General features: G+C 48.3%; 2 protein-coding genes across 8 annotated transcripts; both read left to right on the plus strand.

Annotated features, from left to right (window-relative positions):
• Window positions 1-27,718, plus strand: LOC112545114 (inward rectifier potassium channel 4). Of its 7 annotated transcripts, XM_075936933.1 has the most exons (5): window positions 16,681-17,161; window positions 22,026-22,183; window positions 23,647-23,812; window positions 25,096-25,157; window positions 25,418-27,717. In XM_075936933.1, exon 5 carries the CDS (start codon window positions 25,473-25,475, stop codon window positions 26,751-26,753), a length of 1,281 nt encoding a protein of 426 aa, XP_075793048.1. In that variant the 5' UTR covers window positions 16,681-17,161; window positions 22,026-22,183; window positions 23,647-23,812; window positions 25,096-25,157; window positions 25,418-25,472; the 3' UTR covers window positions 26,754-27,717. The 7 variants fall into 7 exon arrangements, with proteins under 7 accessions (XP_075793032.1, XP_075793003.1, XP_075793012.1 ...); XM_075936888.1 differs by lacking the exon at window positions 25,096-25,157 and having other exon boundaries at window positions 16,680-17,161; window positions 25,418-27,718; XM_075936897.1 differs by lacking the exon at window positions 25,096-25,157 and having other exon boundaries at window positions 16,680-17,023; window positions 25,418-27,718.
• LOC102452128 (endosome-associated-trafficking regulator 1-like) lies at window positions 17,682-20,260 on the plus strand. Its single transcript, XM_075936952.1, has one exon. The coding sequence runs from the start codon at window positions 18,930-18,932 to the stop codon at window positions 20,079-20,081; it is 1,152 nt and encodes a 383-aa protein (XP_075793067.1). The 5' UTR covers window positions 17,682-18,929; the 3' UTR covers window positions 20,082-20,260.

The raw sequence follows: 27,718 nt of genomic DNA on the forward strand, positions 1-27,718 counted from the left end.
AAAAAGAGAAAGAGGGAGATAAACAGACAGAAGGGAGAAATCGGTCCAATAAGTCATTGCTCAGCTGCAGAGAAATAAAGCTCATGAAGGATGGAAATTCCTCAAAGCAAAAAATGCTAAAAAGAAAGAGGGAGATACAAAGTGCAGGAAAGGGAAGGCAATAGAGATGAAGGAAAGTTAGAGCACGGCAGAGGGAATTCTTAGGAGGAAAAAGTAGCTACTTGAAAAACAGACAGGAGAAGAGACAGAAAGCAAGACTAAAAGGAGAGAGACCCCTGGATTTCTTAAATCCAGGCTCAGGTTTCATGGTGGGATGGAGAAATCTCCCTCTTTTCCCGTCCCCTGACTTTTGGCTTTCCAGGACTCAAACAGGGAATAACACAGAACCTGGGTAAGAAATTATTATGGTTATTAGCCTCATTATAATTTTTCTTGGATGTTTGTTATGATGATTATGCATAATTACATAAGAATTATCTATGAAAATATATATAATACATATAACTATGTGTGTATATATACATGTATATATGGCTGCATATATGTGCGTGTGGGTATGTGCATATGTAAATATGTATATATATAAAAACTGTGAGAGTGTATATATAAAATAAAGTGTAAATGTGTGTGTGTGTGTGTGTGTGTGTGTATATATATATATATATATAAAAAGTATATGTATTTAAAGATATACATATATACACATGCAAACACATGTGCAAGTATATGTATATATACAGATATATAGTTAAAGCTCCTTAACTTTCCCTCCTTTTTTTGACCTGGAATGTCAACTTTGGTTATGTTTATTTGACTTTTTATTGTTAGCCACAAATAATTTGTTGGCTGCTCCCGTTTACAAGGGGATTGTTTTCCCTACATCTCTTGCCCCCCAATTGCTGGCACCCTTCACGTCTTGTGTGCCTTTCTAACCCATTTCCCTAATACAGCCTGAAGATGTTGAGGTGCTGGATTCCTTGGGCATGTGCTCAAAGACTCGGGCACATCAGGGTTGAAACAAACATGCTGGTTCGCTCTCTGTGAAGATTGTCCGAATTGATAATCGATATTCCCACAGTCCTCTGTCCAGCCTCTTCTAGGTCACTGATTGTCTGTGTTGCTGATCTGATTGGCAGAAATGAAGCCCCAGAAAGCAGTGTTTAAAGCAGCTTCAAACTCTTGAGTTTCTTTGAAGCTGAGGAAGCAGCGAACAAAATACCGGGGAAAGTCTCTGCCCAATCTAATCTCTGTCTCTCTTTGTGTGCACCCATCACTACAGTGTGTTTTGTCAGCAAGTGTGGGTGGACCAGACATGTTTCATGTGAACTCCTGCTGCCACCTCCTGCCCTGGGGGTCCCTCCTGTTTATATTGGACAACACATTCTCCGCAGTGGGCAAATTCCAGAGGAGGTCCTTCTGCTAGGGACCAGAGTCCATTACCATATTCCATTATACACATTGGAGAGGGTCCAGTGGAGGGCAACCAAAATGATTAGGGGGTTGGAGCACATGACCTACGAGGAGAGACTGAGGGGTTTGGGCTTATTTAGTCTGCAGAAGAGAAGAGTGAGGGGGGATTTGATAGCAGCCTTCAACTTCCTGAAGGGAGGTTCCAAAGAGGATGGAGAGAGGCTGTTCATAGTAGTGACGGATGGCAGAGCAAGGAGCAATGGTCTCAAGTTACAGTGGGGGAGGTCTAGGTTGGATATTAGGAAAAACTATTTCCCTAGGAGGGTGGTGAAGCACTGGAATGGGTTACCTAGGGAGGTGGTGGAATCTCCATCCCTAGAGGTGTTTAAGTCTCAGCTTGACAAAGCCCTGGCTGGGTTGATTTAGTTGGGATTGGTCCTGCCTTGGGCAGGGCGCTGGACTTGATGACCTCCTGAGGGCTCTTCCAGCCCTAGGATTCTATGATTACCAGACTCCATCCCTGCAAATCTGTGGATAGCCACAACTCATTTTTTTACGGATATAGATGCAGATACAAATTTTGTATCCATGCAGGGTTCTGTCCATCCATTCCCCACATCACTTGGCGGAAGTAGGAGGTGACAGCCATGGCTTGATGTCCCAGTTAGAGGATTCTATTTTAGCATATTCAGGAAGCATTGGTGATGAATGACCCAAATGGCTAGTAGAAGAGACGTCTATCTAAGGGCTGGTCTATGCACTGTTTTTGTGCTGCAGTATCTACGGAGAAACTGATGTAATTAGATCATTGCAACACCCTCCACCCAGCATGGGTACAATTATCATGGTGTAAAGGTGCTTACATTGGTATAGCTCATTCCTGGCCATTTACCAAAGCAAGACACTTTTATACTGGTGCAGCTGCATCCACACTAGGGTTGTATTGACTGAACAGTCAGATATAGCAGCACAAAAACTGTGCCTCTCTATCCTGATGGAGCCCAGTCCCACTGGATTTATTTAGCTGAGCAGCCTCACTGACGTCAATGAGATGATATTGACTTCAGTGTGCACAGAGAGCAGGATTTGGTCCGAAATGTATTTGAATGGGTGACATGTGACAAAGAAAGCCACCCCCTTCCAATCCATAGGGAGCAGTGCTAACATGGGCGCTAAAATGGATGGGCCCCCGATGAAGTGCCCTGGCCTTGCTGGGAGGTTGGAAAGAGAATAGCTTTCCTCTTTACCTGCTATTTTCTAAGGTGTAAAGCAGATGGGACTGGGTATATGAATTTACCTTTGGGATTTTCTCTTGAAATCCCATTGAGCAATTTTTGTTCACATGATTAAAAGTGGATTATGCTATCACCCTCTCAAACGGGCAGCAGGCTATGAGAGGAAGGTGGCAATCTATGATGAAGTCCCTGTCACTGGAGGTGTTTTCACACCAGTCTGGACAAACACCTGTCAGGGATATTCTAGTTGTCTCAATGCAGGAGGCTGGCCCCAATGACCTCTTCACCCCTTTCCAGCCCTACAGCTCTAGGATTCTATGGATGTCAAAACTGGTGTTCCATATGGTCAGGTGAGGAAGGGCCAACAGCTGAAAGAGACCAGACCCAGCAGGTGTGACACCCAACTTGTGTCCTCTTTGTGTACATGTATCATCCCCGTGGCTTCCAAGGGTGGCGGGGAGACAGGTAAATCTAACCAATCTATGTCCACACTTGTGTACAGTGCTCTTATATTGCAGACACTTGGGCCTGTGTGGTCTCAAAGGCCCCTGCCTTTGGGAGAAAGCTTCCTGGGACACCATGCTCAGAGAGGAGTGGATTTGATTTCTTCTTGTTTGAAGGCTGATGTGGATATTGGGGGAATAGGGGCTCTATTTCACTGCATTACTACCCAAGTAGGGGCCTTGCTGACTGCCCCTCCCCTTCCCTCCTCAAAGGCTGTTTGGGTCCCTGCACTTTTTGCGCACAAGGGACAGAGCTGATTGTGTCAAGTCCATTTGGCACAAACTGAGTGCAAATATGTTTGCATGTCTAAACACAAGCCTGGCCTAGATGCTGCCACTCCTCGCCCAGCAAAGCATGCCAAGTTATTGTGTGCCGGCTCAACTCTGAGTGGGTATGTCTACACTACAATGTTAGTTCGAACTAACGGACGTTAGTTCGAACTAACATTCATAGGCGCTACACTAGCGCTCCGCTAGTTCGAATTTAAATCGAACTAGCGGAGCGCTTAGTTCGAACTAGGAAAACCTCATTTTACGAGGATTAAGCCTAGTTCGAACTTACTAGTTCGAATTAAGGGGTGTGTAGCCCCTTAATTCGAACTAGTGGGAGGCTAGCCCTCCCCAGGTTTCCCTGGTGGCCACTCTGGCCAACACCAGGGAAACTCTATTGCCCCCCTCCCGGCCCCGGACCCCTTAAAGGGGCATGGGCTGGCTACGGTGCCCGTGCCAGGTGCAAGCCTGCCAGCACCCAGCCAGCAGACCCTGCACCTGGCACGGCACAGAGCCACCCACCCGATGTCCCCCAGCCCACCCCCTCTTCCCGGGACCAGGCTGGCGGCTCCCGGGAGCTTGCCCGGGACTGCAAGAGGTGGGCACCTTCCTGGGCTAGTGTAGACATCGTGGACCTCGTCCACGATCTCCGCACTAGGCACAGGAAAGTGGCCGTCTAGGGCAGGAGAGCTGCCAGCCTGGCCACCCAGAAGCAGGAGTGCATGAAAATCAAGGGGGTCCACTGAGACCCCCGACCCTGAGCCCTGAGCTTACAATGGCCGTCCTGGGTCAGACCAAAGGTCCATCTAGCCCAGTAGCCTGTCTGCCAACAGCGGCCAACCCTAGGGACCCTGGAGGGGATGGACCGGAGACAGTGACCAAGCCATTTGTCTCGTGCCATCCCTCTCCAGCCTTCCACAAACTTTGGGCAGGGACACCACTCCTACCTCCTGGCTAAGACTACTCCATGGAACCAACCTCCATGACTTGATCTCACTTCCCTTTAAACTCTGTTCTAGTTCTAGCCTTCACAGCCTCCTGTAGCAAGGAGTTCCACAGGTTAACTATTTGCTTTGTGAAGAACAACTTTCTCTTACTAGATTGAAGCCTGCTAACCATTCCTTTCCTTTGGTGTCCTCTAGTCCTTCTTTATGGGAACTCATGAAGAACTTTTCTGAATGCACCCTCTCCACCCAACCCCTGCTTTTAGAGACCTCTATCCTGTACCCCCTCCGTCTCCTCTTGTCTAAGCTGAACAGTCCCAGTCTCTTTAGCCTCTCTTCATATGGGACCTGTTCTCAACCCCTGATCATGTTAGTTGCCCTCCCTTCTCCCAGCCTTTCTCTTCCCCTCTCCCACCTCCTTTTCCCAGTCTCCCCCAGTTTTGTTCAATAAAGACAGATTCCATTTTTGAACACAATTGTCCTTTATTTTGTACATCAAGAAAAGGGGCTAGGGAAGGGTAAGTGGAAGGAGGTGAGGGAGGAATGGGGTACGAGCCCCCGATGGGGAGGACTGGGCTGGCTCTGCAGGCTTCTAGGGGTGGAAGCTCTCCTGCAGCCCCCCAATTGCCCCCTCTCCCCAGATGGCAGCCTGCGGCAAGTGCAGCAGGGCTGATGGCCGAGTGGTGTGATGTGCCCAGTGTGGGTACTTCGGGCAATCCAAGCCAGGACTGCTTTGCAAGTGGGGCACCCCTGAGAACTGTCTGTCCGGGGTGGGGGTCGGGTCCCTTTAAGCACAGCCCTCGGCTAGCCTGAGACAGCAGTTCCATGCTCTAAGTCCTCCTCTAATGCCCTGCCTGCACTGCTTCCGGCCAGCCTTAAGCCCGGTTCAGGGTCCACTTAATGTGGACATGGTAGTTCGAATTAGCAAAACGCTAATTCAAACTAGTTTTTAGTTCTAGACGCGTTAGTTCGAATTAGCTTAGTTCGAATTAACTAATTTGAACTAAGTTAGTTCGAACTAACTCTGTAGTGTAGACATACCCAGTAGAAGTTAGTGATTCATGGGTAAGATTAAGCAATGCATACAGACCTCTGTACTATATGAAACCTGTGCACCATCTGCCTCCCCTTGCAAGGGAAGGTTGGGTGAGCTATAGAGGTGGCAGAGGAGACATGAATATGATCCTCATCGTCCTAATAGAGCTCCTAGCTATCTGCCCCCCTTAGATTTTTCTTCTTAGTAGATCCCTGTTAGGAGCAAGCTCAGGATGCAGAGAAGGGAAATCTCAGCCACGTTCCTGTTCCCCCCTCCCTACTCACACAGGAACCTCCTTTCCTCAGGTTCCTGTCTGACACGCTGGCTAGATTCATCTGGATGGGCCCCAGTGCTGAACAAAGAAAGCAACATCCCCATTCTTGCATGTATATTATTTGTATGACCGTAGCTCCCAGGGGGCCTAATTATGAATCAGAGCTCCATTGTGCTAGGGGCTGTACAAACACAGAAGTCAAAATTCATCCTGTTTCTATATGTTATGAGGCTTTGTCCATCCTGCCTGTAAGGGGGAGGGGAGAGGTAGAAGAATTGGGTTTAGGTTGAGGGAACTGTGATAACATGGCATAAGGGATGGGGGATCTTCATCCCTGGAGATCCGATGGACCATGAGGCTTCAGGCCACATAAAGGAGGGGGTTCCTTAATCCTGGGTTCAGATGTCACAGAAGCAACTGAAATGTGCCTGCTTTAGATTTAATAAGTGGAAATGGCGTCTCCAGAAGGGACGAGTGATCAAAACATGCAACCTACTGCATGTAGCTGCTGACAAGGATAATGACTGCATGGGACACATGCATTCTTTAAAGAGATGGTTATTCTGGTGGGGATAGGAGGAGAAGAGGAAGGAGAGAGAATGGGAGAATGCAGAGAGGAAGGGGACGGAGGAGAAGGGGTTGAGCTGGAGAGGAGGAGTTCTATTTCCTTCTGTCTCTTTGTCCCTCCTAATCACCTTCTTCTCTTTGGAGGCCAGAACTGAGTGGTGTGATCAGTTGTTTCGATTTGGAGACTAGCAGCAGCACCCAGCCCTGCCCATTATGGCATCGTCATGCAATTTGCAAGGAAAAATGACTTCTTAAAAATGAAAAGTGTCTTCTGTAAAATTGTAAGGTGCTGAGGAAAGCAAGAGCTTAACTGCACAGCCTAAGCCCTTTGCACCCCACTTTGCCAATGCACCTCAGTCTTTCTTCCTTCCCAGCCTTCCCTACAGCCTCGTGTGTGCCCCTCAGCTTTGCCTCACAACTCCTGTTTGTTTAAAACAAACCAAAGGAAGGATTTCTTCTCACAACACACAGTCAACCCGTGGAACTCTTTGCCAGAGGGCGTTGTGAAGGCCAAGACCATAACTGGGTTCAAAAAAGAACTAGATGCTTTCATAGACGATAGGTCCATCAGTGGCTATTGCCCAGGATGGGCAGGGATGGTGTCCCTAGCCTCTGTTGGCCAGAAGCTAGGAATGGGCAACAGGAGAGGGATCACTTGATAGTTACCTGTTCTGTTCATTCCCTCTGGCGGTACCTGGCACTGGCCACTGTCAGAAGTCAGGACACTGGACTAAAAAGGCTTTGGTCTGACCTTATATCGCCGCTCTTATTCCAGACCTTGGGGAACCTTCATGCATCTCTTCCAGCACACCCAGGCTATAACTCTGCACATGCACACCCTGCAGATCCTTTTTGGCTAATAGCTACTGTAACTCATCCTGCAATTTTACATGGAGAAATTATTCTTCATTGCTCACCCTACAGCCCTGGCGCACAGGGTGGCTGGGAAGAAGTGCCTGCTGCATGCCATCCCCGAGGCAGCTGCATGTTAGTGGTGAGATCTCTTTGTAGGGCACTGGGAAAAGGGAGAAGGACACAGAATTTGGCACTGTGCTTCCTGGTGCCCAGCGCTCATGGCAGAGAGCCTAGTGCAGATATGTTCTGAGCTGGTTCCTACCAGCCTGCCCTCAGCAAGTTCCAGTTCTTCAATGTGGTGACGTTATTTAGTTGTATTAGTTTAATTGAACAGAGCAGCCTGTGATCAATAGATGGCTGCTTGTGTCTTAGTGATCAATCCCTTTTTCCTGAAAGTGCAGCTTCCTGATTTTTGATGAAGGGTGAAAATTGAAAGAAGCAATTTCATCATTCCACATCGCACTGCCAAACTATCTGACCCCAGGTTAACAGCAGTAGAGGTACTGCTGGTGCCTGCCTAAAGGTGGTGGAGGGCTCTTTAATCTCACACGCAAAAGCTGAGCAAGATCCAAAGGCTGGAAGCTGGAATTAGACCAGCGATTCTCAGACTCCATTGCACTTTGACCCCATTTTGACAACAACAATTACTACATGATCTCAAGAGGGGCAAACCTTGAGGCCCCGCCACCAAAGGCTGAAGTCCTCAGGCTTGGGCCGCAGGCCCCAGCAAATCAAAGTCCAGCCCTGGCAACCGCATTAAAAAGGAGTCACCACCCACTGTTTGAGAACCGCTGAATTAGACAAACTCAAACTGAGAGAAAAGGGGCAGATTTTTACCAGGTAGGGCAATTAACCCCGGGAACTGGTCATCAAGGAATGTAGAGACTTCTCCATCACTTGCAGATAGTAAATCAAGAGGGAATGTGTTTTTGAAAGATAGGCACTAGTTCAGAGATTCCCAAACTTTTTTTTTTCCTAAGCCCCCCTCCCCCTTTGGAGATTAATTTCCCATCACATCAGCACCACCTCTCTGCAGGGGTGCCCTGTACTCATAGGGGCAATGGTTGCGGGGCAGGAAGGAGTGTCTCGTACTTATAGGGATGTGGGGGGGAGTACTCATCATGCGTCAATTAAGAGTCTTCACTGCAGAGGGTGGGTCTTGGCTACCAGAACCTGATTCCTTGCCTGCCTTGCCCCCCCCCCCCCTTCACTCCACCTAATGCAGGAAGCAAGAGGGGCCATGCTGATGGGCCAGGGTCAGGAGGAGAGCAGAAGGCTGTACCCCATCAATTCTGCTCCCCTGCTGTCCCCAACCCATCAGCACAGCTACATCCATTTCCCCCACATTGTGTCTGGCAGGGACTCTGAGCCGTGGGTCGAGCTGAAGGCCTACAGGCAGGTGGGGTCTCTGTCCAGCACGGGAAAGCAGACAGGGATCTGTGCTGTGGGGGTCTGGGGAATGTTCTGTCCAGTGGCAGGGTCAGCACTCCTGAAACGCATCCTTTGGCTTTCTGCTCAGTCTCCTCTGGCCTCCCCAGCAGAGGAAGGCAGCTGCTGGTTGGTGGGTGAGGCAGACAGGCAGAGAGCCTGGTCCCAGCCGCTGAGACCGCCTGGGTTCCCCTCCCAGCCCAGCTGATGACCTTGTCACACCTCCTCCCCGGGAGCGGGGGAGTGCTCCACATTTTGAAAACATCTGCTCTAGCTCAACCACAAGTTGTTGCATTCGACATAGGAATCACCAGCTGAGATTCTATAGGCTGTGTTCTATGGAAGGTCAGCCCAGAGATGGTCCCAGTGTCTGGCCTTGGAATCTATAACTGTGTGAAAACACAGAGGGGCGAGGAATCCTGCAGCCAAACTAAAAAGTTAAAATGTTTTGAAACCGCAATCCAATGCCTTGGCAGCTGGAAATGGGTGACGGGCACCCACTGCGTAGCGACCCCTGTGACCAGTGTTCTCTGTAAACTGAGCACTTGTGTGTTGGGGCGGCCTGTCCATATAGGCGAACTAGGCGGTTGCCTAGGACGCCAAATTAAATGGGGCACCAAATGGTGGAGCAATATCATTGAGGGGTTTGGACGTGGGGGCACTGATTGCGTGGTTCGCCTAAGGTGCCTGTTGCTAGCAGCTAGTCTAGGGCCTTTCCTGCTTGGGCAGCCACACAGGAGAGATTTCAGTATCATCCAGCTGATTATCAGAGTGCAGACAGCCAGCAGCATGTGTTTCTATTTGTGGTACATACACCTCAGTGTACCCAACAAAATTTACTCTGCACACACATTAAAAAAAATTAGAGGAAACATTACCTGTGACTCTGCACTGCAGTTTTACTTCTGTGGCAACATTTCTCCGGAAACATTTCAGAGACCAAATGATTCTTGTGTAAAAATGAAAAAGGCAACTTCCCCCTCTCCATCCCCTTCTAAAAACTGACCTGTAACCCCTACACCACTGACCAGGGGATGTAACACAAAAGCAATGGGCAGCCAATCTCATAATGTGCCATCCACTTAATGGATGCTGTGACTTTCCCAGCCCTGCTGCAAGAGTGGTCATTACTGATGCAGAGAGGAGTTTAACACAGCAAGCATCCTTGCTCTTCCCTTTTGCCTCTCCCCTTTCATCCCTGCACATGCATGTGACAGCCACTCTATCTTTCCATCTCACTTTCACTTGTTTTTTGTCTTTCTGTCTGTCTACCTCTTTCTCTCTCTTCCACTCCCTTCCTGTTCGCAGCTATTGCAAGTGGCCCAATCCTTCCACCGGCCCACGCACAGAGGGGGTGATGAGCGAGGGTTTCGTTCTTTGTTTATCTTTTCCCATTGATAGCGACATTGAAGAGCCCACTTTTGAAACTGGGCCTGACAATGACTGAGCAGTTCAGAGTTTGGTTATGTCACAGGATCTGATGTTAACCACATTTTCAGAACTGGTCAAACTAACCTCTTCTTTTTCTTTTTCTTTTTCTTTTTCTTTTTCTTTTTCTTTTTCTTTTTCTTTTTCTTTTTCTTTTTCTTTTTAGCCGTGTTGATCCCAGGATGTTAAAGACACAAGGCATGTGAGGTCATCTCTTTTATTGGACCAGCTTCTGTTGGTGAGACTCTAGTTTCTCACTTCACATTCAATGGTCCCTTGCAATATGTGTTAACTCCTTATGTGTAACAATCTGTTCCATCTTGTATTTAGCTGTGCCATTCTTGATTACTCTGAAGAAAAGCTCTGTGTAGAGCAAAAGCTGGTCTCTTTCACCAACAGAAGTTGGCCTAACAGAAGGCAATATCTCATTCTGTCACCACTCCTTGCGTCTTTTTTCTCTAACCTGTAGTTTTAGTTTCCTATCCTCTTGTGTGTTTGTTCATCCCATTTGGTGTAAAGGAGAGTGTTTCTGGAAAAGGCATTCAAAAAAGTATTCCACAATAGGCAAGTATAATCTGCCCCCATTATCTGCAAGAGTTTCCCACAGGAGCAGCAGCCTGGGGCTGTCATTTCCATGAGGATGTGACATTTGAGGTGAGACAGCATTTGCTTATATATCCTAAATGCACTCTCTTGTATGGCTTCTGGAAATCCAACACACATCACGTTGCCGGCAAAACATAGCAATCAGCTCAAATGTGATGCACAGCACAGAGGTGGTAGGAGGTGATACTATTGGCACAGCTAGGTAGAAAGGCAATAAGCATGTAGGAAATAGGAATGCAGTCCAGAATCCCAGGAGAGATTATAATAACCCATCCCAGCGGGGGTAAATCATAGGTGTACAAGAAGAATGTGTGCAAACATTGCTGCGACGTGCCATTCCTAACAGGGCGGCATCTACAGCGGCAACGCTGGTTTTACGGTGCATGTCTGTTCCTGATCATGCTGGGACTGTAGGCTCAGTGATCACTGTGCTGTGGGAAACTGGAAGCAGGGCTGGTAGGGCTTTGTGTCTGCTGCATTCCAGCCTAGAGGTGGCTGCACGTCCGTGGCAGAGCAGCAATTTGGAGAGTAGTGGGAAAAGGGACAAGGACACAGCAATGGGCCATGTGCTCTTGCCTCCACAGTGGAGACACTCAGCTATATCAAACGGGACATAGCCCACTACCAGGCCCGCCGGCGGGGGGAGGGGAAAAGGCCCGGCAATGAAAAGGGGCCCAGGCCTCCTGGCTGCTGAGCTCCGAGCCCTTTAAATTGCTGCCAAAGGGCTGCACTGTGCACTCTGGGCAGAGCAGCACCACAGTCCATGCGGTGTTGAGGGCTGGCTGCCCCTCCCTGCCCTTTCCACCCGAGGCCCCACCCCTTGCGAGGGTCCACGGAAGCTGTGGGTTCCCCTGCCCGCTACATAGCCATTCTAGACAGAGATGATATCGATCTGCCCTCAGTCACCGCCAGCTCTTCCATGTTGTGACATCAGTTTCGCTCAGTGGTCTCCAACCTTGCTAAGCATGAGGTCACTTTTTGAATTTAAGTGCAATCCAGGATCTACCTCAAACCCAAACAACCTTGCCCTGCCTTCTTCCTGCCCCTTCTCCAAGGCCCCACCCCTGCTCACTCCTTCCTTCCTCCCTCCCCCATCCTCACTCACTTTTATCAGGCTGGGGGCAGGAGGCTGAGGTGAGGGGGATGCAGACTCTGATCTTGGGCTAAAGGATTTGGAGTGAGGGTGGGATCCTGAGCTGATCCAGGGTGCAGGCTCTGAGAGGGAGTTTGGGTGCAGGGGGACTTAGGGCTAGGGCAGGGGTTTCAGGTTCAGGAGGGGGTTCAGGACTGGGGCCAGAGTTTAGAATGGAGGCTCCAGCTGGGCACCGCTTACCACAGGTGGCTTCTGGGTGGTGGTGCGGGGGGCTAAGGCAGGCTCACCCCTACTCTGGCCCTACACCACTCCCAAAAGCAGCCAGAAAACTTTCTCCATCCCTACCCCACCTCTGCTCTGTGGAAATGGGTACAGGGTGGGGGTAGGTGCACCCTGACATCAGCACCCTCTACTCTTCTTCCTGTGCCCTGCACAGTAAGCAAGAAGCTCCCCCGGGCTGTGGAACAGCTCCAAGGCAGAGGGCAGGAGCAACTCAGCAGTGCTTAGAGGAGCAGATGAAGTGCCGGTTCACAGCCTCCTGATCAAAGCAGTCAGGATCACCTGTCAAAGGCACCAAGATCTATCAGTAGATCCCGATTTACTGGTTGGTGACCACTGATTTAGCTGGACTGGCCAATCTGTCATCATTAGATGCCAGCTTGTCTCTGAATCATCAATCCCCTAGTTATACATGGGCAAGTCCACTGCCTCCTAGTGACATGGCTCAAGATGATTTTTGAGGTGTGGTGCAAATGGACTGAAGTAACTTCCCCATTTCTGACCGCACAGCAGAATGGGGAAGAGGTAAGATTCATATCAGAAGAGCAATGGGACTGCTAGGGCTTGCTTAAAAGTCACTTTTCCTACTTTGATGTTTTACGACTACCAATGGCTTATCAGGCCGTGTGATTTAAAGTAAGGACATTAAATTGCAGTTATCTGGCTAACTGTATAGTCGATATAATTTGTATCAACTACACGATTAGTTGATGGAACTGGTCTCCAGCGCTGCAGTGGGGGGAGCTTCAGGAGCCAGCGCAAACCAGGACTAAGCAGTCCCAGCTCATGCCAGCTCCAGGACCTACCCTTACTGCAGCTCTTACTACATTTAAAATGTAGAGGCACAGTGTCCGGGACCAGCGCGAGGCGGGAATGCTTGATCCCAGCTTGCACTGAGTCCAGCAGCCCCTGTTCACAGTGTCCAGGGCTAGCCGTGGCCAGCGGCTGCTACTGGAGCTTAGTGGCAGCCTCCCCTAACCCCCCATGCTGCCTCTGATAGAGGCAGTGGGGAAAGGAGGCCAGTGGCTCTGCAGCGATAGTGCTGGGGGGAACCGGCTTTTAAGCTGGCTCCCCACAGCACTGGCTCCTGTCCCCACTCCTTTGCTGCCTCTCATAGAGGCAGCAAGGGGTGGGGGGAAGTGAGTAGTTGATACTCCACTCGACTACCTGATAAATTTAGGCTTATCGGGTAGTTGACTAGTCTACTACTCACTAACATCCCTAATCTAAAGCAAGTGCAAACCATGACTGCCAAGGAGAGAAGGAATCCTTTCCTAGCAGCATGGAACAATGAGATGAATGTCCTTTTTGCAAATTTCCCAACCAAGAAACGTATTTATTAGTAATAAATGACCAGTGGTCGGGGTTCTGTTATGCTAAGTGCTCTGTACACACAGAGTGACACTTCCTGCTGCCCCACTCAAAAGTTCACAATCTAAGTAGACAAGACAGACAAAAAGTGGCCCTAATGATTGTTAAGCTTCAAAAGGCTATTTCTACAGGCCCTTGGAATTACTATGGTCAGCCAGAGAGTAGCCTCTTGTAAGCATTTGAATATCTTTAAGATACAGTGCCCGATCCTTCACTGATGTAAATAGAAAGAGCTTCATTGAAGTCAATTCTGAGCTCTACCAGCAGTGGTGCTAATCCTTAATATGCTTTCAATATCACTGTCACATCACAAATGTGCTTATTTTCCATCTGTCAATGGACTATCCAAGCAATGCTCAGAGTCCCTCAAGAACCCATGAGCCAGTGGCAACCTTAGATTGTAAAGTCTTCAGGATTGGTCCTGTGTCTTTGTAGGGTTGCCCAGTGCCTGGAAGACTAACCCTAGCCTCTAAGCACTCCCAAAATACAACTAAGAAAGGGCAATAACAATTTCTCCTGTGTGTGGCACAGAGAAGGTGCAACTTAAAATTCTCTTGAACCGTTTTAACTTAATTCTATTTTTAAGTTGCTTTTGGAGGGGAAGGTGCCAAATAAAGGAACTGACCTAGGTAAGGTGCCCATTTTTAGAAGACTATGCGCACCAATTTTACCCCCACAATGTGAATTCCGTTTCGTGCTTTAAAAAGCGATCGAGCCATGGCACTACTGGGTCTGTCAAATGTGACTCTTTCTGCATGGATGTTAGCGGGCACAGTGGTGCAGCTGAATGGCATTTGGGCCTGTGCCCCTCACGCATGCTAGGCACACAGGACAGTGCATCTCTTGGGTCACTCTTCTAGAGATGACTGACGGTTACTTGCACCCTTCTAGTCAAGCATGCATTGTGCAACAGGGGTCTGAGACAAAGCCCTTTATTCTTCCCTTTCCCCCTTCTCTGTCTTCAAAACTTTCTCTCTCTCTCTCTCTTTGCACTTCTGCTCCTTTCTCTATTTCTTTCTCTCCATCTCTTTCTCCCCATCTCATCTGTCTCTCCAGATCCTAGCCTACCTCGATGTTTCGCTTGCTCTCTCTCCCCCAGTTTTGGAAGCCATTAGCAAGTTAACATCTGCCCCAACACCTGCCACATTCCCTCTCTCAGCCATCACCTATTGCTTCTCCTCTCCGCAAAGAGTCACAGGGAACACTGGAGTATGTGTCTAGTTATTCTCAGCATGATCTTTGCATGACCCATGCAAATGGTGCCTCAATTAACATGGGTTGTGCGTGTCAGGGCGGGGCAGGGTGAGGGGAGGGAAGAGGCGTGGGAGCTGGCAAAAGCCAGAGGTGGCTAAGCTGCTTTAACCTTTTTGCATCTTTCCCTCTGACTTTGTGTGCGTCCCTCTCTAGCTGTATTTTCTTCCCCTCTCTCCCTCCCTCCCTTCAGTATGTGGGCTGATCACTGCTCAAACTTTTAATTCAGATGGTAATTGGAATAATAATACGGGCAGAGCCCTTCTGGCTCTGTTGCTGCAGCTGGCTTCAGGGAGCTATGAATAGCTCTGAGTCACACACACTGCGCTGGTTTCACTTCAAATCATTTTGTTTTGTTTTCATATCCCCCCATCTCCATCCCCAGGGCTTCAAGGAAAAGAGTTCCCCCTCACGCTACCCCAAAATACAAACCAGGCAAAGGTCTGTCAATAAAATCCCATTTTGGGCACCAGAGAATGGGATGCCTAACGAAATCAGTCAATTAATGAAGGCTTGGAGGGCAGATGGGGTTTGCTGGCATCTATTTATAATTATGGAACGAAAAGGCATACGTGCATGTGCAAAAATAGTGCACAGTTGATTGCAGCTTCCTTCCTCCGCTCACCTTCCACCTGTCATGTTTCTTCTCAGATTGTAAGATGTTTGAGGTAGGGGCTCTGTCTTCATTCGTGTTTGTACAGCATGTAGCACAATGGGACCTCCGCGTATTGTCGAGATGCATAAGAACAACATAACACAAAAATAGCCATACCAGGTCAGATCAATGATCCAGCTAGCCCAGTATTCTGTCTTCTAACAATGGCCTGTGCCGGTGCTTCAGAAGGAATGAACACAACAGGGCAATTATTGATTGAGCTCAGTCATCCCATGTCATTCAGTCTCAGCTCCTGGCATTCAGAGGCCTATAGACATCCAAAGCATCCCTGACCATCTTGGCTAATAGCTGTTGATGGACCTGTCCTCCATGAATTTATCTAATTCTTTTTTGAACCCAGTTATAGTTTTGCCCTTCACAGCAGTCCCTAGCAATGAGTTCCACAGGTTGCCTATGCAAAAAAGTATTTTCTTTTGTTTTAAATCTGCTGCCTATTCATTGTATTGGGTGTTCTTGCTTTCTTGTGTTATGTGAAGGGGTAAGAATACTTTCACTTTCTCCGTACCATTCATGATTTTACAGACCTCTAGCATATCTCCTCTTAATTGTCCCTTTTCCAAGTCGAACAGTCCCAGACTTTTTAATATCTCCATACCTGGAGGCTGTTCCATACCCTTAATTTTTTTTCCCCTCCTCTGCACCTTTTCTATTTCTAAACTATCTTTTTTGAGATTGGGCAAATCAGACTTGCCTGCATTATACAAAGTGGGAGGTGTACCATGGATTTATAAAGTGGCATTATGATATTTACAAACTTATTTTCTATCCCTTTCCTAATAGATCCGAACATTCTGTTAGCTATTTGTCTGTCACTGCACACTAAGCAGATGGTTTCAGAGAACCATCCACAATGACTCCAAGATCTCTTTTTGGAGTGGTAGCAGCTAATTTAGATCCCATCATTTTGTATGTATAACTGGGGTTATATTTTCCGGAGTTAATTTTTTTGCATATCAACATTGAATTTCATCTGCCAGTTTGTCGCCCAGTCACCAAGTTTTATGAGAGATCTTTGTAATTCTTTACCCTCTGCTTTGGATTTAATTATCTTGAGTAGTTTTGTATACTAGCACACTTTGCCACCTCTTTGTTTACTCCTTTTTCCAGTTCATTTATTAAACAAATAATTAAGATGATGGGATCTGAGTTCTATGTGCAGTTCCATAGTTCTATGCCCATTTTTCTGTGATGGTCCAAAGAACCACAGGTCTTTTCCACATGTTCAAATTCTATATCTGTATTTCACCAGCCGGGCAGCTCCAGCAATAGTAGCACTGGCAGGAGTGCTTTGTACTATAGGGTTCAGAGTAGGATTAGACAACACAGCGGTAAAAATATCTGTGCCTTTTACACGCTTGTGCTGTCACCACTGCAGTCATAGAGGGTGGTGCACCAGTGGTAAATTACGGTAAGGAAGTTTCCTTGCACAGGCATAGCTGAAGTGCATAGCAAAATGGCAACCAGGAAATCCTTGCTGGCCACAGATCTGTTACATTATTTATCACCCCCAAATGCAAGACCTAGGAGGGAGAGAATTAACTTGGGGGGCTGGAAGAGAGTATGTGAGGGGGGTTTAGGCCGTGGATGAAATCAGGACAAGACAGGGTGGCTTAGTGGTTTAAGTGTAACCCACACATGGAGTCTTTGTTTCCCTCTGGTGGATGGCACATGTGTGAGGTCAGTGGGTCAGCTAAATGTGGGGAGTCAGTCCTGTAGCTGTGGCAATCACATGGCAGCAGACCAGGCTTATAGGTCCTGAAGATCTAGGGTTCATACCCAGCGGATAGCACATATAGGGTGAGTTACAAGAGCGATGCTCAGTGTGGGGCTTGTACTCCTGTAGCCCTCAGAGGCTTAAGATGATCATCTTCAAGCAGCATAGTCTGTGACCCCTACTAGCAGAGCGGAGGTCACTGTTTTTCTCAGAGGCATCAGGTATGTAAATCACCATTATTTTTCCCTCCAGAACCATTGGGTTGAATCCTAGAGTCAGCCCTTCATCCTTTGGAGGTAATTAAACTGGGGCCAGAGGTGTTTTAGATGAGACCTTCCTGTCATAGGCGACTCGTGGTAGCACTTGCGAGGTGCTCTGCCTCCCTTGGCCCTTGTCAAAATCATAATGGGATACCTCCTAATGCCCCCTCCCTGTTCCTCTGTGTGGCCCTCCTTGTACCCCTTCCCCACAGGCACCAGTCCCTATGCTTCCTGCTTCCTCTCTCTCCATGGGCAGTAAACCCCTGGGCACTTTTTGCATGAGCAGACTTGTGCGCCTGTGCCCTCAGGCCAGTGTTTCCCAATTTTATTTGGCCACGGAACCCTTTTAAACTCGAAAGAATGTTGTGGAACCCCTAACAGTCTAATATATGGAGCTGAAAAAGTAGACCACAACTAAGTAAGGATAATAATAAACAAATGCTAAACAAGGTCATGAGATCAACATTTAGTTTAATTGCACATATTTAAAAACAAAAATCACATAATATTATTATTTTTTTTTAATCATAAAATGTTATTGTAACGGAATTTTCTCGCGGAGCCCTTATTTTCACTCACGGAATCCCGGGGTTTCGTGGAACACCATTTGGGAAACACTCTCTCAGGCATTATGCCCTCTCCTTCCCTGTGGTGCAGTGCCTCGCGCCCCAGTTGGCTGCCATCGTCCCACCTGCCCTACAAGAGATGACTGCAGTTCGATGGTTGTGTGTAGCTATAAGGCCGTTAGAAATTAAATGTGTTTTATTTTGTCTCTGGGGAACCATTTGGCTCCTTCTGCTATTTTCTTCTCCTCCTCATGTGTCACGTAGCTGATAAGTGATATTGGTAAATGATCATATTATCATATAGCCGATAATGCCCATTTTGACACAGTGCATGTTTTTATTAAAATCAGCTCCAAATGCTTCCCCTCGCCTCAATCCTCTCCTCCCATGAACGTCCCTCCTCATCTTTGTGGCCTTATTCCTTTGCCATGATCATCCTCATCTCATGCCTTACAACCAGTCCTGCTGGCCTAAATCCCCATGTTGTGTAGTCTTCAGTGACCTTATCTTCCTGCCATGAGATCCTTCTGCCCTGATCCCTGGGCTGACCTTTGGTTCTGCCCATTAGACATGATCCCCTTTACCTTAAGGCTCCTCCTCTGAATCCTTCCCCAACCTTATTCCCACTGCCCAGATCCCAGATGGCTTTGCTGTTCTTGTCCTGAGCCTGCGTCAGTTCCTGGGTTCTAACACACACGCGCGCACACAGTCAAGTCTGTTAATGAACAACCCCATGGCATCGAGTCCCAGGGTACGGAACGGGGCTATCACAGGTGACCCGGCTTTTCATATTCTTGACAGTTATTTGTATAGTTTAGCCTCATTGGCTGAAATGCTGTGAACGTTGGTCTGGCTGTTTCTCTTTCCCCTGGCTGCGAAGTCACAACATGAAATGCACTTGTCTGATGACATCACAGACCTAGGTGACTTCTGCTCCCTCCATTATTAAAGCCACAGGCACATGCACACATGGCGATGATTTAAGTACAGATACTTCTGTAACCCACTGCTGCACTTCGAATGGTGCTGAGGCTAAGACAGCTGCTCCAGAGGATGGCACAAAAGTGGGCAGCACAGGCAGTCCTGTCAGAGAAGGGCTCTACCCAGTGCTTGAGCTAATTTGCAGACTGCTATTTCATTTGGAGGCCCACAGCCCCTCAAAAATGCCACGACCCCTTCTCTCAGGGACATTGGAGAGGGCCTGTCCACAGTCCCAAAGCCTAGATAACGAGGAGGAGGAGGAACCCATATGCTGTTACCCCCATCTCCCTCCACCTCCTCCAGCCCATACTAAGAGCCCCATCAGTTCAGGGGACCATCACCTGGAAGATCCAGATGGAGCTATTCCATGTTCCTTAAAGGGATTTGTAAAAACGAAGACTCGTGGCATCGCAAAGGAGGAAGAGTTGAAAAATAGAATGTTTGCAAAGAAACTGGCCAGACACAACCTAGGCCTCGAAGATGATTCCTTATCTCCAGAAGCATTGGGCTTGAGCTTGGAATTTCAGGAGCCATTTTACAAAGACCTACCAATGGCTGGTACCTTATCAGAGGATGAGGATGATGACTGGAGTGGGAGTTATCACCACCCTGCTGCTGAAAGAGTCCACAAGTCCAGGTTTGCCTCCATGGGACCATGTAGTCCACATGATTCTTTATATCACACCACAGCCCAAGAGTTTGAAATTGAGACATTTGCTCCCTGCTGCCATCCTAGCAACTTGTATGTTTCCTGCACAGCTCATGACAAGGCGCCTGAGAATTGTGCTCTTCGGGAAGATTCCATAGGAGACAGGGAGTATCCATCTCTGCAGCTGAGCTACGAAGAGCTCAGAGAGGAGAATTCCATGCTCAGAAGGAAGATCAAAAGTATCCAGAGCTTCTCAGAAAATCAGACACGCTTGGTGAGAAACCTTGAGAGAAGACTGAGAGCCAGCGTGGTCAAAGAGGAGAAAGAGGCTCAGGGTTTAGAATCCATTGTCCAGCAGGCAGAACGGAATCTGCAGTTGATGACCCAGAGGGCCATGAAGGCAGAAAATAAGATTGCAAAGCTGAAGCAGGAAATGTCCCTTCTCCAGGTGGAGTTGGAGAGTTCCAAGACAGAGAATGACACTCTGCGCACAGGCCAATCTGCCAGCCTGGGGGCAGTGAAACAAAATGTAGATGTTGCCTTGCAGAATCTCTGCCGGGTTATAGCCAATGCGCACTTGTCAATCAAACAGCTGGTCTCGGGAGCGGAAATGCTGCATTTTGTGGCTGACCTCCTCAAATCCATAGACAAGATTTCTGAAATCAAAAAGGAAGATGATGAATGAAAAAGCACTTAGGCACATCCACCTGTGAGTGTCTGGCCTGAGATCAAACTGTTCCCAGACAGCGGTCAGGACTGAAAATGTTTGCTGTCATATGCTGAAACATTGCATGTCTTCAAATAGGTGGCCTTTATCCCTTCCAGAAGTACTTTTATTGTAATTAAATATGAATTCCATGTGCTAATGAGGTGTTGGCCGCGGGTGCTCACATGCTGGGAGAATTAATTCTTTGTCCTGCCCTTGTCGGAGGTTTTGTGTCAAGATATTTTGCTGGCTTTGGGCTATAGTAAACCTGAGCCCACATTGGGACAGGGGTTGCACTGGGGCTCTGTACCAGCAGGAGGCCCTGCAGATGTCCTGGCTGACTCAACCAGAGCTCTTTCATGGGAGCTGGGACAGAGTACACCAGAAGGGGTTGTTACTCTTTACCAGACAGAAGTTTACACTCCTACCTGGCTGGGCCTCAGTTCTCCATGTATCTCACCTGATCCTCCTCCCGTTCCCATGCCCCATTGGTGGCTTGGGGAATGCAAAGAACCAAGTTCTGGGCACTTTTGCACTGGGTTACAACAAAGGGAAAGCTCTTTATATCCTCTCAGCACTTGAACTCAGGGTCAGTCATAGTCTGGCCCTTTAGATGAAAAGGGTTCTTCTCCCTATGCGGGGGAGGGGGCAACAGAATTGCCCAGGGGGCAACGTGAGGGAGGCTGGCTCCACACTCCTGGAAGGGGTGGTGCGGGGAAGGCTAGCCGCCTGGCCGGCCCTTGAGTGCTGCTCCAAGCATGCCGCTCTGCATTCCAGCAGTGAGTTAAGGGGTCTGGGGCTCTAGCCACTGCAGCTGCTGCAATAACAGTGACCGGGAACCCTGGGGCCTTTTGAATCACTGTGCCCTGAGGTAGTTGCCCCCATTGGTGGGCCTGTCTCCCTCAAACCTTTCCATCCCGGCACGGAGAAGGATGAGAGGGACTTACTCAGTAACCTTTATGAAGTTGTTAAATATCCAAGTGTGAGCGGAGACAATATCCCTTTCTTCCTGCTACTTCGCGTCAGTGCTGCTTGACTGCGTGTGGAAATGGTTTGATTTCCGGGCCTCCTTGTCCCTGGGCAGAAAAGGAAAGTGCTGAGATTTAGCTGTCACAGTAGCCGTACTCTCTGAAGAAGGGGATGCTCCTCCTCCCACGGCTAGACCTAGCTGTGTTGAGGTGGCAACCCTGACTCTGAATCTCCTGCCTTTGGTGGTTTGCTAAAGAACATACAGCACATACAGTGGTATGGAATTCTTGTCCTTGCTCTGGTGGGACCATCTCCCAGGATGTGAGGGGACTATCACTATCACTCCTTAGCCTTTCCATTGAGCTTAGATTATCAGCTACAGTTCTGCTGCAATTTACGCAACTGCATAATTTCATTTTACACATAGGGACTCCCCTATTTTATAAGAACGTTCTCAACAGTCTTTAATGGTCTCAGCCACCAGGAAAGGGTGTTCGGGCTCCAGTCCCTGATGGAGCTGGGTGGGGTGGCTCTCAAGGGACTGTGCTTATTTTTGACTAGGCAGGCTAAAAGGATAATTATGGGCAATTATTTGTCTTCACCTGGAGCTTGACTAGCCGAGCACCACCCAAGCTCCATTATATCTTCACTGCTGTTCACTCATGGTTCCATTCTGTCCATGTCCTCTGCAAGTGGCTATCTATGGACAGTGATAGAAATGTAGCCGTGGGTCTGGCCCACGAAAGCGCATCACCTAATAAACCATTTAGTCTTTAAAGTGCTACATAGTCCTGTTTGTTGTTTCATCCATTGGCAGTCTCAGATACCAAACTGCCTGAGCAACATTTTTATCTGGCTGGGAGACGACTGGTTGCAACTCAGTCCAGCCAAGCCAGAAACAGGAGGAAGTGTTCTGAGGAGCTGACTTGTGATTTGTCTTTGTTCATTATTCAGGGAGTATAGCCATCACTAGTTAGCCAGAAACAGTACCCTTAGAAATGCAGAGACCCATTTTGCAAGAATGATCAGAGGCAGCTATTACTGTCCCTGGCTTATCGGAGAAATCCAGATGTTTTCCTCAGATGTGAACCTTGATCAAGTCATCCCCTAAGGTATGCCTTTCTCATATCCAGGTGAGTCACTGTAATGTGCTCCTACTTGGGTCTTCCTTGAATTTGCCCTGGAGTCTGCAACAGCTGTAGAAGATGGTTGCTGACTTGCTCCTCAGGTTGGGAGCAGGCTGGTTAAGCCTGCACTCTGCAATGGCAGCCCAGAACCCAGAGGGTACAATGCAGGATTAGCTTTGGTCCACAAACCCTTCCTCATCTATGAGTCATCACTCCTTGCAGTATGTCCCATATCAACAGCTCCAGTCAGCCAGGACATGTTGGTTCTTGGCCCTTCAGGTTCTTGGTTCTTTGGTTCAATCAAGACCAGGCCAGGGTCATAGTTTTTTCAGGCCTCTGCACCTCTGCAGCAGGTTGTCTTGCAGAGTCCCTCCTTGGCTGCTTTGGGGAGATTTTGTAAGGCCTGTTTATTACTGCAGCCTTCTCTCTACCTCTGGATACCTCCAGTGAATCACTCTACTTTTTTTGTATCCATTAGCTACTTTTATTCCCTGTTTTTGAGGTGTATTCATCGGGAAGCGTTCCTTCCGGACCAGGTGGGGCATAGTGGGGGGACGTGGTTTGCCGCAAGGCTTCTGTGTTTGTCTGAGCTTCTTTAGCTCTTGTTTTTGGTGTATTCGGTCTGGCTGATCTCTAATGCTCATGTAAACTTTTATGATATTGTGTAGTGCATGATGCTAGGTGCCTTACAAATGTGCTAAATTGCAGGTTCTTGACCTGGGATTTATGATTAACCTTGCCCTTCCCATAGTGCTAACTTGGAGGAGGGATTGTGTTAGATATATACTGGAGGGCTTGGGGGCTGTGGTATGGAAAAGGTGAGTCCTGGGAACTGCTGGGCTGTCTCTAGACTGGCCAGTTTTTCCAGAAAATCAGCCGCTTTTCCGGAAAAACTTGCCAGCTGTCTACACTGGCCACTTGAATTTCTGCAAAAGCACTGACTTCCTACTGCAAGAAATCAGTGCTTCTTGTGGAAATACTACTCTGCTCCTGTTCAGGCAAAAGTCCCTTTTGCGCAAGAGGGCCAGTGTAGACAGCTCAGATTTGTTTTCCGCAAAAAAGTCCCGATTGCGAAAATGGCGATCGGGGCTTTTTTGCGGAAAAGCGCGTCTAGATTGGCACGGACGCTTTTCTTCAAAAAGTGCTTTTGCAGAAAAGTGTCCGTGCCAATCTAGACGCTCTGTTCCGAAAATGCTTTTAATGGAAAACTTTTCCGTTAAAAGCATTTCCGGAAAATCATGCCTATCTAGACGCAGCCCTGTAGTATTTGTATAATGCAGTTCTGCTTACCTGGTTTTACAACTTGTGGGTCAAGACCAAGTCTCGGCATTATAAGGCCTCTCCTAAGTGGTCAGAGACCTGCAATTCCATGCTCTATCTGCTTGGCCAGGGAGTGCTCTTTTTGCTTACCATGTTGATGGGATTTTCCTTTGTTGTTTGTCTCTAAGGCATGTGCTCAGCACCAATCACATGTATGGCTGGTGCCACAGAGCATCAGGGGTGAGCCCCAGCCTCACGCCATCTTGTGTGAGCTCCACTGGTTGAGACGCGCCAGGGACAGCTCCCACTGCATCCCATGATAAAGCGAGCCATGGGCAGCGTCCGAGTTAACAGGTAAGTGACCTCTTCTCAACAGCAGTCTTTACCCCTGGGATTCTGGGATTCCTTGCCCACCCCCTTCTTGCTTCAGAGGCATGTCTGTTTCAGTAAATCACGCCTAAACTATACTTCATTACTACCCTCCTTTTCAATGGCTGCCAGCCGTCACCTGCTCTGCTTCTCCATTCCATGTTTAGGGCCCTTTTCACTTGCTCCCACCTTATTGGGAATGTGCCACACATATGTGAGGAGTTCCCTGTTCTCAGCCAGATCAGTCCCTACAGAGGAAGGGGGAAGCAGATGAGGGGAAGGTGAGAAACTGAGGCAGTGGCCCCAGCAAGATGGGAGATACATGACAGATTTCTGCTTTCAATCATCAAGAGATAAACACCCACCTTCCTTAGTCCTCACTTTGCCTTCTCCAAATGAAGAGAAGGTGAATGATTTGGGAGATGATTATTGACCCTCTGAAGAAACCCCCATGACTCATAAAGAATGTCAGGAACAGTTAGAGATGGGAGTCAAGGAATCCATGTTGGAGAACCATGCAGATGGTTTGCCAAACTTGGCTTTTGGGAGGGAGATCAATAGAGTACAGAGGAGGTCCTTGAGGACCAATGAAAGCCAGGATGTCCCTGTGGGCTCCCTCCTGCTGAAACTGTATCAACTTAATTCTACCAATGGTCAAAGCATCCACTGTGATTATGTCATCAGGGGACAATTGTGATGTCATAGAGGCCTCATGTGACCTAATAGCAGCAGCTTTTTGCCTAACAAAGAGCCGGGGGAGGGGAGCACGAGAGTGGGGAAGCAGCTCTCCAAAAGAGGGAGTTTCTCACAGGGAATCTGCCAGCACTTTGGCTGTTGTTGATCTCTAAATTACACCTTTGGCTCTGGATACAGGATGCTGGGAGCCATGTTCGTTGCTGTGGCAACTGAATTGTCCTGAACTCAGGAAGTGTATAAACATTGTCACAGATGCACAATTAGATCAGTGAGGAGAAGGCAACAGAAAATAGAAACTTCCAACCTTATATAATTCAGGGCCAAAACGTTACAAGATCCCAGGCTGTATTGAGCTGCCTCTGCAGGCTGCATCTGCATCTCATTGTAAATCAAGACTCTTGGGGATTTGGGGTGTTTTCTCAGAGTTAAGGCAAGTCAAGATTTCAGTGCTGTGAGATTCCTTATACTGTAGCAGAGTCCAGGCAGGAATTTGGTAGAATGAGTTGCCTTGCAGCAATGCTTTACAAATGTCCAACCAAGGATCCACCAATCTTACTGCTGTGTCTTGGTAGAACCAGCTGGGGAATCCAGAGTTGTGAACTTCCTCGCAACAGCGCCCTATCAAACCTACATGGTGAGTTTCTTTGCAGCAGCATCCCAACAGTGCCAAGGAAGACCCAGACAGTACCAAGGAAGACTCTGGCAACGATATCTTCCTCAGAGCTCTACCTTGGCAGTGCTTGGCCAGCCAAAACTCCAGTCATTTGTAATTCTTGACAGTAAGGCTTTGTCTCTGGGAGCATGAACTTCTTCCTAGGGAGCTAATGACCCTCTATATGCTCATTTCCCCCCCCCCCTTTTGTTTTTACCCCAGTAATTTGTTTTCTCTTAAAGGTACAGCATTGTCTCAACTGAAGAAGATGGGCACAAGGTCTCTGCCTTAGGCAACATGAATGGGCACAGCTGGAACGGGAAAGGACATGCCCCCAGGCGGAAACGCCGTAGCCGCTTTGTGAAGAAGAATGGCCAGTGCAATGTCTATTTTGCCAACCTGAGCAACAAATCTCAACGCTACATGGCTGACATTTTCACCACATGTGTGGACACTCGTTGGCGCTACATGTTTATGATCTTCTCCGCAGCCTTCCTGGTCTCCTGGCTCTTCTTTGGCTTCCTCTTCTGGTGCATTGCTTTCTTCCATGGTGACCTGGATGCCAGTGGAGTGAGTGGTGTGCCCATAACTGCAAAGCCCTGCATCATGCACGTCAATGGCTTCCTAGGAGCCTTTCTCTTCTCAGTGGAGACGCAGACCACCATTGGGTATGGGTTCCGTTGTGTGACTGAGGAGTGCCCACTGGCCATTATGGCAGTAGTGATACAGTCCATTGTGGGCTGTGTCATTGACTCTTTCATGATTGGCACCATCATGGCTAAGATGGCGCGGCCCAAGAAGCGGGCTCAGACCCTCCTTTTCAGCCATCATGCTGTCATCTCTGTGCGCGATGGCAAACTGTGCCTCATGTGGCGGGTGGGAAATTTGCGGAGGAGTCACATTGTGGAGGCCCATGTCCGGGCTCAACTCATCAAGCCCTACATGACACAGGAAGGTGAGTACCTCCCGCTGGACCAGCGGGACCTCAACGTGGGCTATGACATAGGCCTTGACCGTATATTCCTGGTGTCCCCCATTATCATTGTCCATGAGATTGATGAGGAAAGCCCACTCTATGGAATGGGCAAGGAGGAGCTAGAGATGGAGGACTTTGAGATTGTCGTCATCCTGGAGGGGATGGTGGAGGCCACAGCCATGACCACGCAGGCTCGCAGCTCCTACCTGGCCAGTGAGATCCTCTGGGGCCACCGTTTTGAGCCTGTGGTCTTTGAAGAAAAGAACCGCTATAAAGTGGACTACTCTCACTTCCACAAGACCTATGAGGTGGCCGGCACCCCTTGCTGCTCAGCCCGGGAGCTGCAAGAGAGCAAGATCACCATCCTGTCTTCTCCCCCACCTCCTAGTGCCTTCTGCTATGAGAACGAGTTGGCCCTAGTTAGCCAAGATGAAGATGAGGATGAGGATGAGGTGGAAGTGGGGGCAGGGTTAGGAGGAAGCACCAAGGAGGATGGAGGAGCCATCCAAATGATGGAATTTGGGAGCCACTTGGATCTGGAACGGCTACAGGCTACCATCCCCCTGGACACCATCTCCTACCGCAGAGAGTCAGCCATCTAACTCCTCCTGCCTTTCCATTCCACATCAATTGCACATTGTCTCCTTCTCCCTTTCACTTTAGTGCTTAATTGAAAAATTCCCCACAGAGCTTCCTTTGCCCATCTCCTGAGCATGTACAGTGAGACACATGCTTGTGTTTCCAGTGGGCACAACCTGTACTGGAACAGACTTCTTGCAACCTGATGGGACAGCAGTATGTGTACTTTGAACCCCTACATGGACAGCTAATGCAAGGGAATGTATCCCCATAATACCCCCCCCCCCACACACACTGTTTGGGGCTGGAACCATGGGAAAATAGGTTTGGACCCAAAGCAACCACCTCAGCATGACTGATGGCCATTAAATGGATCAAGATTGTTGTCAGAGAAGAAGTATGCCAAACTGGGATGGACAGGATCCGGGGAGCAGGGTGTATTTTGCATGTTTATTGCTTGTTGCACATGATATTATTGTACATAAAAACAGATCAAGAACCAAAATCCATATTTTTCCATTTAAAATTCCAGATCAGGATTCAAGGACCCAGTAGACCACCACTCTCTCTCTGGCCCTTGGTATCCATGATTCTCAGAGGCAGGTTGACTCTACTCTTCCATCCCAAGTCTCCCATGTTTCTTTTTTAAAACTATTCCTGACTTTTCCCAGAGACACCCACCAGAGGAGGCAGAACCTTGTATGTGCAGAGGGAATGTTAACTGGGGAAGTACCCAGATGGCAGACAAAATGACCTGTTCAGGTCAGTGGTTCCTCCACAAACTCTTTTCACCGCCTCCATTCATGTGTGCAGCTGTAAAACTGAATTTGTAACTATTTTTAATAAAGTATGATACCCCAGGGGAAGTCTGGAAAGAAGAATGAGAGAGAGAGACCCCATGGCTGAGGTGGTGTATAGTGACTGATTAGTGCTAGTATCTGTTTGACATTTATATTGTAGTAATCCCCCTCCCTCCAATCAAGGCCAC

The sequence above is a fragment of the Pelodiscus sinensis genome, chromosome 1 (genome assembly GCF_049634645.1).
Source record: "Pelodiscus sinensis isolate JC-2024 chromosome 1, ASM4963464v1, whole genome shotgun sequence".
Lineage (NCBI taxonomy): Eukaryota > Metazoa > Chordata > Testudines > Trionychidae > Pelodiscus > Pelodiscus sinensis.

Bases quoted from the DNA above. Each gene is read 5' to 3' on its own strand.
- LOC102452128 (XM_075936952.1), top strand. From the start codon at position 18,930: ATGCCACGACCCCTTCTCTCAGGGACATTGGAGAGGGCCTGTCCACAG.
- LOC112545114 (XM_075936917.1), top strand. From the start codon at position 23,775: ATGATAAAGCGAGCCATGGGCAGCGTCCGAGTTAACAG. The intron at 23,813-25,417 runs GTAAGTGACCTC...TTTCTCTTAAAG, and splicing joins GGCAGCGTCCGAGTTAACAG to GTACAGCATTGTCTCAACTG.